Here is a 20,054-nt window from a genome sequence, read left to right as displayed (position 1 = left end):
ACACTGTCTTTTCTAAGAAAACTCCAATTGGGGTCCTAAAGGGGCACGCACAATTGAAATGACTAAACAATAACTTTGCAACAGCATAATAGACATATTTACATTAAAATATCTGACAGTGCTAAGACACCAGGAAATATGAATTTAAATTTTAAACAACTCTTTCTGTCACTTGTGCAGTTCACAAAAATGTCTAACAATTCTGCAGCAGTTCAAAGTAAAATAATATGGATATTTTACTAAGCATAGTTCCTAATGTAACATTAGATTAAATAATAGTTGATGTGAGGATCAGCTATTGCAGCAACTATTAATTCTGCAAAGATGTGTTTAGTATACCTAGTTAAAGGCCCTGACATGTCTTATAGAATCATGTTTTGATAAATAATGAAATATTTTAATATAGGGAAAAAAATTTTTTTATTTGTCCTGTGGCACTTCTCCCACTTCTAATTTTTTTTTAATTTCATACTTTTAAAAAATTAATTTTATAATTATAATTTTTTTGACAGTACATATACATGGATAATTTTTTACATTATCCCTTGTACTCACTTCTGTTCTGAATTTTCCCCTCCTTCCCTCCACCCCTTCCCCTAGATGACAGGCAGTCCCATACATGTTAAACGTGTTATAGTATATCCTATATACAATATATGTGTGCAGAACCAAATTTCTTGTTGCACAGGAAGAATTGGATTAGGAAAAGTTTTAAAAACTATTTCAATACCTTTGATTTCTAAGGTGTCACTGAGCGACAATTCTATTTTATCTCCAATCCTGGTAGGATTTTTAGTTTCTTGAATAGCAGTTCTCTTGTAAATTCCTTTGTTAACTTCATCAAAGACCCAAAACATATTGTATACTCGGGCAGTATAGCCTGCTAATTCGGTGATCTAAGAAATAAAATAACTAAATTACTTTTCCATTTAGTGTCAAACCTTTAAAAATTATTATTTAATAATGATACATACATATTACTAGCATAGGTAACTAAGACTAATAAATATAAATTACACAAAAAAGATAAGAAAAAATAAATTTAACTGAACATACTCAAAATAATAAAATATTATTTTAAATATAAGAATTTCAAATTAAGCAAAACACTTTCAGACTATTGATGATATTTTAAGGCCTTTCTCTGGGGCTGGTTCTTTCTTAGCATCTAATTAACTTTTATAGGAAGTAATTCTTTTGACTACAATATGCCATTAACTTGAAATTAGTTCAACAGAACATTAATAAGTGAATAGAATTAGTTTTCATTTCTTGATTTTTTTTTCTGAAGCACATTTGTTTTTATTATGAAATTAATACCAGTCTTCCTAATGTCCGATTGCCCCAATCAGGAGCCTAAAAAATGCTCAGTTCTGAAAGGACAATAGCAATAGTGATAAAAAAGAGAAAAGGATCCCCTTACATAAGATACTGACAAAGGTACAGTAAAAAAAAAACTCAAAATAGCCCTTTTATATCCAGAGGCTCATCAGGCAACCACTAACCAACTTGAATCAAGACCTCTCTTTCTTTTTAAGATCCTGAGAAATTTGCTGTGTTTATCTAATAGCTCTAATACCCAATAAAGGAAGACCTTACACAAAAGGAAGGTGAAAAGCAGAAATGGGGAGAGGTAGTTTGAAGGATATGATGTTCCCTAGAATCTAAACCAAGCAGAGCTGCTCTTAGAAAATGGAGAGTGCATAATGAATGTGAGAATGAATAAGGGAAGACTGAAATCTGCTGTTGTGGGAAGTCAGCCCTAGCAGTACTGATCAGACTAAAGGAGGAAGAAAAAAAGTAAAAAGACTTAAGGCTTAAGGCAACATTACTTAAATTTAGGATTACCACTTGATAATAATATTTAAGCCACTAAAAATAAAATAAGATAAATTAAAAATAAAATTGTGTATGCAAAGGGAAAAGAATTGTTTTATTGATAGTTACTTTGGTTTAAAAAAAGATATGGGTTCATATTAAAGAAAGATAGTAAGGTTAAAAAAGCCACTCCTACCCTAAAGAGTAACATCAAATGATCACAAGATCACAAAAGAGCTCTTAAAAGAATTTAAAAAGGAATCAAATAAGAGAGAATGAGGGAAAAAGTCAAGAAAATTATGAAAGGAAAATTAACCAATTAGAAAAGGAAATACAAAATATTAAAAAAGAAAATAAATCTCCCAAAATTATATATCACAAAGATTATTCACTATAATCAGACTGAATTTAGATCAGGAATGCAAGCATATTTCAATACTAGCAATAAATGTAAATGATTGTTTTAATAACAAGAAAAAAATCAGATTACAGCAAGAGATATAAAAAGCTTTTGACAAGATAAAACATCCATTTCTATCAAAAATGCCAAAGCACATAAGAATAAACAGATATTTCTTTAATATGTTTAATTTCTATTTAAAACCAAGAGCTAGTTTTATCTGTTATATTAATAAAATAGTCTTTTCAATAAGATCATGGGCAGAAAAAAAATTGTCCATTATCACTGATACTATTCAACGCAAATAAAAATGTTATCTTTGGCAATAAGACAAGAGAAATTTTAAAATAAACACAGGCAAAGATAAATCAAAATTATCACTTTTTTCTCAGATGATACTATAGATTATTTAGCACAGTGGATAGAACACTGGGCCTAGAGTCAGAAAGACCTGATTTAAAATTTGTCCAAAGACACTTACTATGTGACTCTGGACAATATATTTAACCTTTATTTGCCTCAGTTTCCTTACTTACAAAAAAAAAGGGAAAAAAATCACAACTACCTTAGATTTGTTACAAGGATCAAATGAAAAAATATTTGCAAAGTGTTTAGCAAAATGCCTGGCACATAGTAGGCACTTAGTAATTACTTATTTCCTTCTTTTTTTTTTTTTCTTGTAAATTTACAGAATATAACAACAATAATAATAAAAGTTAAAAAAAAATAAATAAATGTCCAGAGTTTAGGCAATAAGCCAGAAGGACTAGATGTCCTAACTCAAAGAAGCATGTTTAAATTCAAAGATCATCAATAAGATTTCATGAAACTCATAACTGGAATATAATTCTGAGTTTCAAAAGAAACTAGCTGTGTAAATGGTGAGGGGAGATACCATTGTATATTTAAAAATATATATTCACTGAGGAAAACCAGGAATCAGGAATTGCCAACATTTCTCCTACTTCCAAACCTTCTTTGTTCCAAATTATCTCTGAATTCATGCAAACAAATTATAAAATACTTGATCATCTATCTGTCGAAATACATAGGAATTATGTGCTATAAAATATTCTTTGCATAAATGACATTTAAATAATTTGAGAAATATTCATTATTTGTGGTTAAGTTGAGACAAAATAAAAATGACAATTCTTCCTAAATTAATTTTATTTTTCCATTAACAACTAAACTACCAAAGATTACTATATAGAGCTAGAAAAAATATCAATAAAATTCATCTGGAGAAACAAAAAGTTAATAATAATCTCCAAAAAAAAATGATAGAAAAAAGTGGGAAGGAAGTGGGTTGAACACTACAAATCTTACACTACAAGCAATAATGATCAGAACAATTTGGTACTAAGAAAGAAATAGATTGATCAGTGGAACAGATTAGGCAAATAATATACAGAAACAAACAAATATAATAGCTTAGTGTTTAATAAATCCAAATTTCCTAGTTATTGGGGTAAAAATGAACTATTTAACAAAAATTGTTGGGAAAATTAGAAAACAGTTTTTCAGAAACTAGATATAGACTAACATCTATATACCAAGATAAGCTCCAAATAGGTTTGTGATTTAAACACAGTGATATCCTGAACAGATTATTAGTGTAAGGAAGAAATGATTAGGAAAAGAATTAATGATCAAACAAGAGATAGAGAGGATCATAGAAGGTAAAATAGAAAATTTTAATTATATAAAATTTTGAAGTTTTGATAAATTTGATGAATAAACAATTTTCACAGAAAAAATCCAAGCTACCAAAAGCCATATGAAAATATGCTCTAACTCACTACTAATTAGAGAAATGCAAATTTAAGCCACATTTATGATTCACTTCTTACCAATCAGTTTTACAAAACAACAATAACAGTAGATATTTTATCTACTACTGGAGGAATGTGGGAAAGCATTAATGCATTATTTGTAGAACTATTAAGTGGTCCAAACATTCTAGAAAGCAATTCAGAACTTTATCTCCAAAATAACTAAACTGTATTTTCTTTGACTCAGAACTAACACGAGGTCAAGACTGAAAATGTATTAAAGAAAGGGGAACCTATAAGTAGAGAAATATTTATAACAGCTCTTTTGGTATTGACAAAAAACTGGAAACTAAGGTGATATCTATCACTTGGAATGGAATTGAATGCAGATTGAGATTTTAAAAGAGAATTCCCACTTACTGGAGATTTTCATGCAAAAGCTAATGAACAGTGTTTAGCAAAATGGCTAGCACCTAGTAGATGCTTAGTTTTAAAAGGGTTTATTTCCTATCTGTGGGTTGGACAAGTCACCAAGTTTCCTTCTAGCTCTAGAAAATTTTTTGAATATGATCGTCCAGATACTACTATTGATGGATATTGCTCTGACAATTGCATCCAATCCTAAAACATTAAGATGTTCCATGGTTATAGGGAGCCACAAAGAAAAAATAAAATGCTTATTATTCAGATTAGAAAATACACTAGAATGAATTTGATTTAGAACAATACATATATTTGGGACAAGTACTACCTATAGACAATGAGTTGAAGCCAGAACTGAATAAGAAAATGAGAGAAGAACGTACTGCATTTTATAAATTGCATGGTGCTTTAAATGATCTCAAGGTGCTCTCTAGTACACAAACCCATCTTTTCAACATGGATCATTTCCTAGTGATTTGCCATAGATGGAGATTTTAAACTATTACAATCGCTGTGAAATTAGAAGAGTGACAGAAGATGCTGGAGATTTGCATGGTGACCAAAGTTAAATTGTTGCATATTTTTACTGGTGACCTACATTCAAAAAGTGGCTTAAAGGATATTACTGAGGAAAAGTATGTTTGGAAAAGGAGGTCAGTCATATTACATCAGTAAGACTTAACAGATGGACAGCCCCCAGACAACATCGCTTATTCAATAAGCAAAATACAGGAAGGCCTTAAGCAGAGAATTATCTGCAGAAGATTCATAGAAGAAAAAATGATTTCTGTCTGTATCAAAGGATGGGGTGCCAATATCCATGAGATCACAGATCCACTGGTATGTTAAAGTATAAAAACAAGAAGAGCACAGGCTGGAATAAAAGTCCATGGGAAGATAATGTTTGATTTGTAATAATTTCTGTAATTGACTCTAACTCTTCCAGATGTCACAATTATTTCAAGGTACCTATGACACAAAATTCTCAAAAATTCATCAAAATGAACTAATTACAATTCTCTTTAATTTAGAAAACAAATGCTATATATCTTACCAGAAGCAGAAAAGAGGAATATGATGTACATCTTGAAGAATAAAGCAAATGATGAATATCAACACTAAAAAGACTTTAGTCACTAATGTGATTTTATTTTTCCCATGAGTTCTGTGCTGATTCCTAATTAAATATGACTTTCGCTAATTCACTATTTACATTTTATTTGTTTTTCAAATACCTTTCTTTTAGTGTAGGCAATAAGTAGTAAAAAGTACCTCTTTGTATGAAGACATGATCCTTTCGATGGCATCTGCTCCAGACGCCAATAAATTTCGTGCAGTTGTAAAGGCTTCTGTACGTTCACTAACCATAGCTTGCTTTTGGTCATCTTCTAAATCTTAAAGAAAAATAAATATTTGTTGTAGTTGTCAAGTAGCCTTTATCCCCATTACCATACACATATTTTTAATCAATTCAATTCTAGCTAAAAATTCAATGTGCATTAATTTATGATGCATTAGTATTAAAGAAAAGTTTTACATTAAACTGATTTTTTTTTTCTGGAAAGGGAAGAAGTGATGAAAGTATTGATTCAAAGTATTCTGATCTATGCCTAATTCAGGCCAGTTTTCTGAAAAGATATAGGAACAAAAGGAGACATTCAAAGATCATCCAACAATTATTTAAAAGGAAAAAAAAGATTTACTTAAGTTACAGCAGGAAAACATTTAGCAAGGAAAGTTATTGAGGGCACCTACAATTCATTCAGCTGAGGAAAGCTCCCTTGCCTGGGATCCTTTTTCAAACATCAGAATACCTTTGGAGCACTTGGTATCTGCTTTGTACTCATGTGTACCCATGTGATAAGGAAATAATATCAAGAGTATGAGTTTTTATTCCTCTAAGTCAATCAAGTCTTCAAGAAGATCATACCTTTTAAGGAAAAATCAATCTAAAGGAGGGAGGAATTAGAATATTTTTCATAATACCTGTATTTTTAAGTGTTTGGGGAAATCAACAGAGTCCTACCTTTGCCCTTATAAGAATCAAATGGATACTTGGCCTAAATATAAAAATATATATTACAAGCAAATTAAAAGGATGATAAATTTAAAGATTTAGAGTTGATAGTCTTTATAGATAAAGGCAACCATAGAAGATAATGGATTTTGATTACATAAAACTGAAAATACTTTTCGAAAGTAAATTCAATATAATTAGAAGGGAAGCATATAGCCAGATATAGCAATTTTCTCATAAAGTTCTCATACACAAGATAATTAAAGAACTAAAACAAGCCTTCCCTCAAAAGATAAGAGATCAGAAAATATGAAAGGACAACTTTCAAATTAAAAAAAAAAATAAACTAGTAACAACCATGTGAAAAATATGCTCCAAGTCACTAATAATAAAAGAAATGCAAATTAAAAGAGCTCTAGGATTCTATCTCACAGTCATCAGACTAGCAAAGATAAAAACTACAATTGTTGCATTCTGGAAAACAAGTTGGAATAAGATACCAAAAGTCCCTAAACTGTATATTTTGATTTAGCAAAGTCAAAAATGTGTTTTTAAAATTTACAGCAGGATTATTCTTAAAGCAAAGAACTGAAAATAAATTAGGTAGCAAAGCTGTGGAATGGACAAATGAAATTTATTATATATTATTGTATTGTGAATTCATGCAGTACAAAATGAACAAATTACAGGAACAATTTACAAGAGCAATTTATAGCAATTTACTAATTCACTATAATGTAAAGTGAAACAATTTAAAAACCTTTAAAACCATGATCAAAGCAGTTACCAATCATTACTTTAGAAGATTAATGGTGACCCATTTCTTCACATAGAAGTGCTAGATTAGGGATTATAGCAAAATAATGCTGATATAATTTTCCTCTAAGCAAGATCATTTTAATTTTAATTCATATCCGTAACAATGACTTATATGCTGTTAATAAAATAGGGCATTGGCACCTCAGCAGTAAGCCATGGATCTGAGCATGATCTTTTAATTAATTAGCCAAGCAATAACAAATGGTGGTAGTTAGGTGGAGAAATAGAGTACTGATCTTCCTAAATTCAAATCCAGCCTCAGACAGTTTCTAGCTGTGTGAGCCTAGGCAAGTCACTTAATCCTGTTTGCCTCAGTTTCCTTATCTGTTAAATGAGCAGGTATCTTTGTCAATCAGGTATCTTTGCCAAGAAAATCCAAATGAGGTCATAAAGAGTCCAACAAGACTGGAAAAAGGAAAAAAGAAAAAGCTGAACCACAAAAGCAATAACAATAAATTGGATCAGTGGTCTCTCTCAACCATCAAAATCAAGAAGTTAAAACAAATAAGATAATTTAAATCTAGGTGACTGATCTTTTGATTGACCTGACAGTACATCATTTGGACCTCCCCTGGCAAAGGTAAAACAACCCCAATTGGCAGACATTTTAATGAGGAGGGTTGAGTTATCTCAGCTCCTCTAGATTATTATTGGGAGGGAGGAGTATTAATCAAATAATAGTATTAGCCAGCAGCTAGGGGAAGGTGGGCTGGCCTTCTGTGTGGCTGATTGTACCCCTCTCTTAGACTTAAGGAATATTAGTTGCTTTATGACACACAGATTATTTCAATCATGGTCCTCTCTCTGTTGGAGAGCAACTAAACCCTAATTTTGAAAAGGAGAAGTTAGGAGAGGGAAGTTGTCCCCAGAAAAAGTCTACGTAACTAGTTAAACTAAGAGGTAAACTGAAGAAATAAAGGTCCCATTTTAAATTGGAAAATTAGCAGAAGTCCTAGGAGATAAGCAGAAGTCCTCAACTGGGCCTGTGTTGGACTGGGAGAGGTCTCCTATAGAGCTAAGATGGAATTTTGACAAAACAAGAAAATAATGGATTAACAAAATAATATTGATTATCAAATGAGTAATTCTCCTCTAGATGCAAGATGTGTTTTTAAAAGCTTTTTTTTTGTTGTTGTTCATTTGTTTTAGTTAATCATACATATTTGTTAAGAGAAGAATTTATTAAATGCTTTATATCCTCCAAGTATTTAGGCTAGGTTCTAGAGATTCAATGACAAAAAAATGAAACGATTGCTGCCTGATTTGGGGAGACAACTCATACATATGTGTATACATATATACTATATACATACTTGCATATGATTTCACAAGTTAAGTTATCATATATAAGATTTTTTATTCCACCCTTATATATTATGTAACATATGCGATTATGTTATATGTTTGTGTATTATATAATTTTAATATAATTAAATTATGTAAATTTATTATTTTTATTTTATTTATATCATTTTATTTATATATTTATTTATATTAATTAGTAATTAATTAATTAATTAAAATTGTGTGGTGTATATGTAACATATATTATGGAACTACATAATATAGTTCCATATTGATGTTAATAGATTACATATATATATGTATTCATATGATATATTAAGAGACCACATATGTGTATTTTAGGCTCATATAGTACATATATTATAAATTAACATATTACATATTTCAAGAATAGGGTTAAACCTAAGTCATCCAATTTTAGCTTTAATACCTTAGCTAAGTAATCATAGATTTTAAATTCAATTTGAACAATCCTTCAAACTAGAATAATATTCCATAAGAACTGTGTTTGGAGAGGCAGAGGAAACTTGGCAACTTGACTATGCCCAAAGGAGCATCTATAAATTATCAAGTGAATTAAAATATATTCATTTTAGAAATTGTTGCAATTATGGAGTTCAACCACCAGCACTCTAACCCCCATATCCTCATCAAGAAGGAATCTCCTAGAGAGAAGGAAAAGCACCTTTAGCCTCAGCCTGGTCCCTTTTCCCAGACCTACTTTGGCAGGAAGAGGACTTTGAAGCTTGGAAGAGTCCAAATGATTTTTGTATTACTAATTTTTTTATTGCTGATCTAGCTAGCACCCCCAAATCAGCTGGCAAACAATATCCACTTTGAGTCAAGGACCACTTAACTATGTTTAAAGGGAACTTCTTGAATATCCCACAAATAGGGAAAAAGGACTTCAAGAAACAAAGAACTGTTAATTAACCCCCAGTCTGGGGGAGGAGCCACTGATTCCTCAGGTGCCATATTTTGTGTTTAGACCATCAAGAAGCTGTCAATGCTTTGAGTGTTAGTCCCTTGATATCAATTAAGTCTCCAAGATAGTTTCAACACCTTTGAAAGAGAAAATTAAAAATCCTGCAAAGTTAATGTTGTTTGTCCTTTATCCTCAAATAGGACCATGATCTCAAGGAGATGATGCCATAACATGAAAGTGAATTGGATTTAAGTGAGGGGGGGCTGGGCAAGGTCACCTGCCTCACTTTCCCCTCTAGAGGCCTCTGGGCTCAGTGGCCAAATATGGATCAGGTGGACTGGAGATGACCCTGGAGCCTTCAAGGGGTAAAGTTAGAAAAAGAACACCACCTAATTGCAGTAATGCCCTCAGACATGTTTTTATCACAAGCTTTAAACATTGTGAGCCTGCATCTACTCTAGAGGCAATGCAGAATAGAAGAATAAGCACATAATTGTTTGTCCGTGAGATCTGGTCATAGTCATTTCTCTTCCATTAATTAGCAATCCAATTTTGTCATATTAGGCCATCTCCTTAAAGAACTTCAGGCCCCAGATCCTCACTTGCAAAATGAATTGAACTAAGTGCACTCTAAAAATTATTCTAGTTTTAAAATACTACTTAAACATTTTGCATCATAATTCAGGAAAACAAAAAGTCCTCTTTACTACTTTTCTCTGGTTTTCCCATTCCTTTTCCTATTCACCTATCCATCCCTAAACTTTGCTTCTTTTATCTTTTTTATAATTGTGATTGATTTAAACATTTCAGGGAACTCTAAAAATAGTAGAACTGAAAATGTAATGTGAATAATAATGAACACAATGGTTTCATCACCTTGAGAAAAAAATAGATTTTATTCTTAAACAACAAATTCCATGTATCTTAGAACCTTGGGGAGAACAGAAGACTCTGGAGGATCAAATAAATACCTTATGAAAATGACTTGAGAAAGCCCATTTTACCTGTGCTACGATATTACTTTTCAATGGTTAGCTTTCAAAATTCTCTAGAAAATTGCTAGGAAAGGTCATATTTAATTAAGTTTTATAGTTGCTTAATTATTTTGAGATCACATTTTATTTTATCCAATCAATGTCTTATTCTAGCATTTTTAAGTTCATAGAATGAGCTATTTTTAAAATGTCTTTTTTCAGTACCTCCCATAACTTAAAAAAAAAAAAAAATGTTTTCATCAACCTTAAATCACCTACAGCAATAAATTCTTCACGTGTCTTGTTTACTTCTTACTTATCTCACTGGGGTTAATTTGTCATTATTAATAACTACATTTTCTCTACTCTATGTTGCATGCCCCAGGGTTCTATAATAAGGCCAGTGCATCTAAACAATATTATTGCTAACTATGCTATAACCTTGTCATTAAGTTCTCCTCTAAATACACTTATCAGAAAAAACAAACAAACAATATTTCCTTAATTGTCATGGAAGTTAGAAATTTAATCTGAAACATCAGATAATTTTTCTCATTGGTTTTAAATGTATTTAATTTTTTCCTCCATATGCCATCTCTTTCTGTGTCCCAAATATCTCTTTATATTTATCCATATGCCTATAACTCTTAACCTCCCCAAAATAGAGGGGTAAGTTAATTTTTTTTTTTTTTTTATTCCTGTCAAGGCATGGAGGATCCAAAAAGACCTTGACAAAACATTAGATTAAATTGAATGAGATTACATTTAATAGGGATAAATGTTTTATCCTTGTCATTAAAGAATCAATTGCACAAATATCAGATGGAGTTGGTATGACTCTTTGGCACTTTGTTGGGAAAAGGTTGTAGGTGTTTAGAGAACTACAAACTCAATATGCAACATCGGTGTTAGGCAGAAGTCAATATGCAGCTGTATCATTTGGGAGAGGGTCTTACTTCCCCAGTGTCTCACTTAAGAACACTCTGAAGTATTGTACTCAATGCTAAGGAACACATTTTAAGAAGCAATGGAGAAGTCCTAAGAAGAGCAAACAAGGCCCCTATTTCAGGGTTGTCTCTTTTCTGGACTACTTTTCTACTTTGTACCTGCTCTCAAATTGGATCTCAAGATGGGGGGCTCCCTTTCATGAGGTTCTGGGTGCAGTTGTAGAGAAAGAATGAAACATTGATGTAATTGTTCCCTGGATCAGGGCACTGAGAGGAATCAGGGAATTTCCACTCCCACACTCCAGCCATCCCCCAGCCCCACTCCCACCCTTCTGTATCCCCAGCCCTGTTAGGTTTCTTACAAGGTGCTAAATCGGTTGTCTGGCACTTAACAATTCTCTAGTTCAGAGTTTACACCTTTAAAGGAGTTCACTCATTGGCCCCTTAAGGAGCTCCCAGAAGCCCATTCTCTGGGAGGATAAAAGGAGCCAGGATTCAGGAAGGAGAGGTCATTAGAGATTCTACTGTGATGCTGGCTGGGGACACTTGGACAAGAGCAGATTCACAAGTCTAAAGGAAAAGCCTGTTCATGGACTTCCGGGAGATTCACATCTAGGATTGAATTCTGGGAAACCCACAATCCCACACTTGGAGGCAGAGTCTGATTCATTCCCACGTCTACCTTCGTGCTGACTGGAGGCTTTGGATTCAGAGGAGCTAGAGACTGAAGCTGGCTGGAGACATTCTGACAGGAAAAGATTCAAGACTTTAAAGGACACAATATGGGATCCAGACTTTAACTCCTGGCTGCATTTTGGGATTATTGGAACTGGAACTAAAACTAAGGCTGCCTCCCCAGAAGCTCCCCAAGACATCTGCACCCAGAGAATGATCTATAATCTAGAGACAACAGAACATTACATTTTGGCGCCCAACGTAGGGCAAGGAATTTTGCTTATCCTGACTCTGGCTGATTCTGAACCCTTTAGGGAGCTAGCCAGGACTTCATACAGCCCCACTCCTATGGAGGTGCTGTGTCCTTTCAGAAGTCCCAGTCATGCCCCTGAGGTTAAATTTCTCTATAAATCTGTCTGTGGTCCATGCTATCTTTGCTGGAGGCCTTTGGGTCAATCCACCATGGCCCTCTGCCTGGTTCCCTTCTCACCTCTCCCAAGCCAAGTGTTTTCTCTCCTCTCACCCCAGCATGCTCTACAGTGTCTTTCTTCTTCATCCTCCACTATGCCAAAAGAACACTCCTTCTTATACCTAACTAATCTTTTGGGGTACTAAACCCCTTATAGAATTCAGCCTGCCACCTAAGGGCATATCCCAGTCTCCTGTCTAATTGTGAGTTCCACTAGGGAACTTGTCTTTTCCATCATTAATTATTAAGAACCTTTTGCTTGCTCTGTGCTCTCCCAATTCTATTTCATATTTACCATTCCTTATGTCTATTGTATCTCTTCATTGTATCTCTAACCTCTATTCCTAAATAACCCCACCTTTTGCCAAAGAGAATGGCCATTGTGAGTTCTTCACATGACTAAACCCCAACATTTAGTGCTCTCCTAGATTGCATCATCTGGCGCTTACAAACCACATAATTTGGTACATCAGCCACATCACCTTGGTTTCAAGAATATACACTATGACTCCATCAGCATGTTTTCTATTATTAATTTACAGGCGGTAGATTCAGCTAGCTCTTACCAAAACATACTAAAGTGGCATGGTAAAAACATTAGCTACAAAATGTTCATCCCATAGTCATGTTTCAAAATCTCCCACAAATACATATATATATATATACACACAATATATAGAATGAATACGAACTTAAGAGTACCACAATAAATATTATAAATATCCAAATTAATTATAGAGATATCCTCTGTGAAGAAAGATGCTAGAGAAAGAACTGAAATAGAAGTACATATAGAACACTTTTAGATATACATACTTATTTATATATAATGGTAGCCATATTTGGGGGAGAGATTAAAGGGGAGAAAAAAAGAAATCTATAGAATAACTTTGATGCATATGAAAGGAATAGCAAGTTGTTCATAGTAGACTTAAAGTTTCATATGCAATCATTTTTTATTGTGTTGTTATGTAAATTATTTATTCCATAAATTAAAAATAAAATTTAAAAGATAGAGTACCATAACAGTGAGGGACACATATAGAGAGTATATGTGGAAAAGGCAACTCACAACTGTAGACCTTCAGGATCTTTTCCTTTCTCTGGAGAATATTCACAAGGCTTATTATCACTGGGATTCATGGGTTGCTCTGCAGTTAAGCTAGACTCCCCAGAGGGGTTAGTATCTCTGCTGCATAAGGGGACTACATGGGATTCGAATGGATGGTATTTATATATGTCATATAAATTCTCTTAGATGGACAATTGTAATCTCTATCATGGGCAAACTGGGGCCCGGATGGAACGCTACAATGCTCTTTCAGAACAGGCAGAGACCTTTAGCCTAGTTCTGACAGAAACCTTTCTTTGCATTTCTATTCCCCCAGAGCCTTGCTCAGCTCCAAGGCTTATCATTCCCCAGACAGGAGAAGGAAGAGACTTAGTTTTTACCTTTGGCAGCTCTTCCTGGTTCAAGGACAGGTTGCCTTCATGAGAGACCTCACCCTAACTTACAATGTCCATCATGTACATTTTTCAAATCATTTCTGTTATTCAGGACATAGCTAGGCAATGACTATTCAATGATCTCTCACAATTTATTCAGTTTTTTTTTTTTAAGTTCTATTGGTCTTCAGTAGATCTCTGAAAATGAAAGGCTAAGGAAAAGTTACAGGAGGAATTTGTGCCATAGAAGAAAATTCAGTGTTTCAGTCTTTTCATTTACAAATGGACTCATGTCAAGTGAAAAATTATCCACTAATGTCTGAAATGGATTCAAACTCTATTAGGTGCAAATATAATTTGAATTGGACTTGCCCTTACATCTCCTGGCCTCAGCAAAATGCTCTTAATGAACAACAAATTTTCTGAAGTCTAAAAGGGGTATACTTCATCAAGACTGGTTGAAAGAAAATGCTGTCTTCAAGTGTTGTTTAAAGGTCTGTCACATGAAATTTAACCCCAAAAGGAAAAATTAGGAAAAATCAGGAAAAATCAATGGAAGTTGCCAAAAAATATGTAAATTTAGACTTGATGCATCAAAAAATTCTTAGCAATTAGATCTATTAAAAGTGAAGTGGGGGGGGGGTAGCTAGGTGGTGCAGTGGATAGAGCACCAGCCTTGAATTCAGGAGGACCTGAGTTCAAATCTGATCTCAGACACTTAACACTTTCTAGCTGTGTGACCCTGGGCAAGTCACTTAACCCCAGCCTGGGGGGAGGAGGGAGTGAAGTGGGTGTCTCATGAGGTAGTGAGTTGAATAAGGTATTTTCATTTAAAAGTTATAAGACTATTTGTGGATTATGACATATAGAAGATTCTTACTTTAGGGTAATATTATTATTTATGCATATTATAGCTTTATGTGTATACATTCATTTAATTAATTCTGTGAGTTAAAACTACATTTTGTAAATGAGGAAGCTTAAACTTATTTTTAAAGTGATTATGAAAAAGGTGATTAAAAACTAGTACGTGGCAGAGGGAAGTCTTAAATTTAGGTCTTCTGACACAGGTCCAGTTCCTCTTCCCAATAATTATAGTAAAATTACTACAATCACAGTATTATTAAAATTAAAATAAACAAAAATTATAAAAATTATTTCTACTTAAAACCCATATTTGAAATAAAATAGAAATGTCATTACCACTATCTGCAAAGCCAGTTGCAGTGATAATTGGTACAGCTACCATAATCAGTCCACTGCTGCTCCAGACATACTTCATCAAGAATTGTTCTATCATAATGTACCATAAGCGTTTAGATAAAATGAGATTCATTTGCTCTGCTAGAGCCTTGTAACTTTTCTGAAGTTGTTTCATTTCTACCTATAGGGAAAAAAAGAAAGGTATTTACATTGCATGTCTGAAAACCCTTTTACCCCTCCCCAATCTAGCAGCTAATAAACATAGTTTCTTTAAGTAGAATTCTTGTTATAAAATGACTAGTTTTGTAAGTGATGCAATATTAAATATTAAATTCCTAATCCTTAATTGCATTTCTATATTTTGATGCTTTGAAAAGCATGTACATAAAAATGTCTTTTATAGTGATACAAACATTTTCTTAAGAAAAATAGTTGAAAGTAATCTGTATTTTTCTTTTTACAATGAAAATGTGTTATTTATATTTCTCAAATGTATCTTTTTACTTGAGTAGGGTCTTAGGCTTTAAGAAAATAAATTGTGAGGAGCAGCTAGGTGGCGCAGTGGAAAGAAAGCCAGTCCTGAAGTCAGGATGAAATCAGTTCAAATCTGGTCTCAGAAGCTTAACACTTCCTAACTGAGTGACTGACCCTGGGCAAGTCACTTAACCCCAAATGCCTCAGCAAAAAAACAAACAAACAAGAAAATAAACTGTGACAATAAAAATGACAATTCTTCCTAGGTTAATCTGTTTGCTCAGTACCACATACCAAACTAATAAAAATTATTTTATATAAATAGAAAAAAATAATAAAATTCAAGTGGAACAATAAGGGAATCAATGAAAAAAACAAAAAAAAAGAGTTTGTTGAACCAGATCTCAAATTATATTATAAAGTGGTAATTATCAAAAACAATCTGGTGTTGGCTAAGAGATAAGAGTGGTAGATTCGTGGAATAGGTACAAATTGCATTATATAGTAAATGACCATAGTAATCAAATATATGACAAACCCAAAGATCCAAGCTTTTGGAACAAAAACTCATTATTTCAGAAAAGCTGCTGGGAAAACTTTTAGTCACCTATGTATAGACCAACATCTCATACCATCTCACCCCCTACACTAAAATAGGGTCAAAATGGATACATGATTTACACATAAAGAGTAACATCATAAGTAAATCAAGAAAGCGTGGAATAGTTTATCTGTCAGGATTAAGGATAAAGAAAATATCTATGACCAAAGAAGAAAGAAAAAAATTATATAACGTAAAATAAATAATTTTGATTATATAAAATTAAAAAGTCTTTGCATAAATAAGACCAATGCAACCAAAATTATAAGGAAAGTCAAAAACTGCGGGAAAATTTTTACAACAAGCATCTCTGATAAAAGCCTAATTTTTCTCAAATATATAGAGAATTGAGTCTAATTTATAAAAAATACATTCCAAAAATGATAAATGGTCCAAGGATATGAACAGGCAAAAGAAATCAAAACTATCTCATCTGAAAAAAAAAAAAAAACAGCTCTAATTGCACTTATGTTTAACTTATATCAGACTGCTTGCTGTCTTGGAGAGGGGAAGATAAAGAGATAGGGGGAAAAAAAACTTGGACTACAAAGTTTTACAAAAAATGAATGTTGAAAACTATCTTTACATGTATTTGAAAAAATAAAACGATTTTTTTAAAGGCTGTAATTCATTATTAATTAGAAAAATACAAATTAAAACAACTCTGAGGTATCACCTCATACCAATCAGATTGACTGACATGATCAGAAAAAAAGTTGGATGTTGGAGGGGATGTGGGAAAACAAGGACATTAATGCACTGTTGGTAGAGCTGTGAATTGATCCAAACATTCTGGAGAGCAATTTGGAACTATGCCCAAAACTATGCATACTCTTTGATCCAGCTAAGTCCTAAACTACTGCTAGGTTTATATTCCAAAGACATCCAAAAAAGGGGTGAAAGGACTTATTTCTACAAAAACATTTATAGACAAACTTTTTGTGTTGGCTAAGAACTGAAATAGAAGGGATGCTTGTCAACTAGGGAATGGATAAATAAGTTCTGGTATAGGATTATAGTGGAATATTTCTGTGCTATAAGAAATGACAAGATGATTTCAGAAAATCCTGGAAAGACTTGTATGAACTGATACAGAGTGAAATAAGTAGAACCAGGAAGAACATTGTACACAATGACAGTAATATTTTAAAATGAAGAATGGTGAATGACAGCTATTCTCAGCAATACAATGATCTAAGACAATCCCAAAGGACTAGTGAGAAAGCATACTATCCACCTCCAGAGAAAGAACTGATATTGTTTGAATAGAGACTAAAGCATGCTACTGTTCACTTTCTTTTCTTTTTTTTTTTTTCTGCTTTTATTCAAGTCTTCTAGGACACAGTGACTAATATGGAAATGTCTTTACATAGTTGCATATATATAATCTATATCTGATTACTTACCATCTCAAGGATGGGGAGGAAAAGGAAGGAAGAAGGATTAGAATTTGGAACTTGAAACTTCAAATAAAAATGTTGATATAAAAAAGAAAGGAGGAAAAAGGAAAATAAATTGTGGAACATAAATATTTAATGTATTTGTGAAACTAAGTACACTTTTTGTTTAGAATTAAATTACTCTTACTCTAGATATTTAAGAAAAATGAAACTTTAAAAAATATGTTCCGCAATTCCCTCTGTGATTAAAAGAGTAAGAGGGCATATATTTTCATAGAAGTTCAGATGTCAGAGGAATCTAACCCACTGAGGAAGTGAAACAAGACTATCTTTTTCTGCAGCAGCAGCATTGAGCCGTCTCACATTTCAACTATCACCTTAATTTTAGCCTTACCTTATGTCCTCTGTAAAAGGCAATTTCTTCCACATTGGCTATAATTCGGGAGTGAACATATCGCAAATACCCTTTCCTGTGAGCTTCTTCAGCCACCAATTTACCAAATTTGGGAGAGCATGCTTTTAATACTTTGGCAGTAGCATACACCACAAGCCCTGCCAGCAATGTAGGCCCAATCGGGCTTGCTCCTCTGGATGTAGCAGTCTGGATAAGAGTATAGGAAGTCAGCATTACATCCAAAATGGGTTTGGTCAAATTAGAATACAAGTGAGCTACAGACTGGGCGAACATCATAATATCCTCGGTGAGAGACTGATCAGGGTTTGCCAGTCTCCCATCCATATTGATCACCTTGTAATAAGTCTGATTTGTGAAATAGGTCTCATAAGCATGGTCTACCAAACGAGTTCTGAAAGCCAAAGCAAGCTTGCACTCCAGATACCTTATTGCACTGTTCACGAATGTGGCAGGAATTGCAATCATAAGCCATTTGATTAATTTCATGATGAAAGTCCTAGGTTTTTTTTCCACTATGCTCTTCACAATTTTTCCATCTAGACCAGCCACATAGATAGAAAGAAAAGTTCTTGAGATTAAAGCCACGGAATGAAGGCATAGCCAGCCCGTTTCGGTGGTCACAAGTTTGGGGAAGAGAATTTTCCGTAGATGCAGAAGCTGTTTGAAAAAATCTGCATTCACTCCGGGAGCTTTTTTCCAGGAGCCCTCAGAGGAATGCAGCTTTCCCCGGTTGTCTGCAGTGGGACAGATTTCCTCTGGCTTCTTCTTGCTGTCGGACTGCTTTAAACGCTTGCCAATAACGGGGTAGAGGGTTTTCAGAGCATATGCCGCAGCCACCAGGCAGGCAGCCCTTTTAGCAGTCCTAGATCTGGTCCATTTCACTCGATTTGCCGCTGCGTTTAACATATGGGTCATTTTCTCTGTCGCGCTAATACAGCTTTCCAAAAACAAGCAGACAAACAAAACCCTCCTTATTTGTTTTAAATATCCATGATCCTCAGAAAGTCCGAACTGATCTTTCACTAAATCAGACTTATTCCACGGTCGGCAGCATTTCCCGTAGTGACAGATGCAGTGGAGGTTAGAATCGACTCTATCTATCCCTGGTTTTATCTAAGAACTTGGAGCTCCACAATGCTTGCCAGCCACAGCTAGAAACTCCTCCCCTTCCAATCCACTTATTGGCTGCAAAGAGAGTGGGAGCTTTGTAATCGCGTAGTTTCTCTTTGAGCCTTGAAAAGGGGAGGGGAAGGGAGAATGGAAGGCAGAGGAAATGTGTTGCTTCCTCAAAAAAAAAAAAAAAAAAAAAAAAAAAAAAGCAGTACTGAGAGTTAAATGTCTCTGAAGGGGTTGAATAAGGGCAGCTGGATGGGAGCAAAACCTGACCTGCCTACTGAGCATGCTCTGCACCGTCACTTGGGAACAAGTTTTAAGATAGCAGTCGTCCTCGTCATCGTCACCATCATCTATCATCACCATCACCACCATCCCTAACACTTCTCTAGATTTTAGAAGGTGCGCTAGGAAGTAGGAATCAAACAAGGGATTATCTGCAAGGGAAATCATTTCTGGACAGGAAGGTTTGAATGACAGTAGCAGAAATAGCCTGGGGATGGTACTTGCAAAGCAGAGAAAGAAAAGTGGGAGGGGCATTTAGGAAAGCATTGTCCCCATAGATTATTCTTTCGAATCTTCCAATGTTTGCATAGTAGGATCACTCAAGTCCCCTGAGACCTAGTGGAAAGATCTTATTTCTATTGTTTATGACTTTTCCTGGATCTCATTTGGGATATGTCATTTTCTCCAGTTCATCTGAGAGATGAAACTGAGGCAAACACAGTTAAGTGACTTATCCAATGTCAAACAGCTGGGAAGTGTCTGAAGCCAGGTCTGAACTGAGGAAGAAGAGGCTTCCTGACTCCGGGTTGGGCGTTCTATCTACCTGCCACCTTGCTGACCTGGGTAGAC

At 33.9% G+C, this 20,054-nt stretch overlaps 1 protein-coding gene across 2 annotated transcripts in view; it reads right to left on the bottom strand.

The window, feature by feature from the left end:
• The window catches only part of ABCD2 (ATP binding cassette subfamily D member 2), a 108,739-nt gene extending 89,407 nt beyond the window's left edge, over positions 1-19,332 (bottom strand). For both annotated transcript variants that reach the window (XM_074269470.1, XM_074269471.1), the window contains exons 1-4: positions 18,066-19,332; positions 15,197-15,377; positions 5,689-5,810; positions 731-896 (exon numbers count right to left, since the gene is read on the bottom strand). In XM_074269470.1, coding sequence (XP_074125571.1) covers positions 731-896; positions 5,689-5,810; positions 15,197-15,377; positions 18,066-19,001 — 1,405 coding nt within the window. In that variant the 5' untranslated portion in view covers positions 19,002-19,332. The remainder of the gene's footprint in view (positions 1-730; positions 897-5,688; positions 5,811-15,196; positions 15,378-18,065) is intronic.
• Positions 19,333-20,054: the final 722 nt, after the last annotated feature.

Source organism: Sminthopsis crassicaudata, chromosome 5, assembly GCF_048593235.1.
Source record: "Sminthopsis crassicaudata isolate SCR6 chromosome 5, ASM4859323v1, whole genome shotgun sequence".
Lineage (NCBI taxonomy): Eukaryota > Metazoa > Chordata > Mammalia > Dasyuromorphia > Dasyuridae > Sminthopsis > Sminthopsis crassicaudata.
This window is presented reverse-complemented; position numbering and strand designations above follow the sequence as displayed.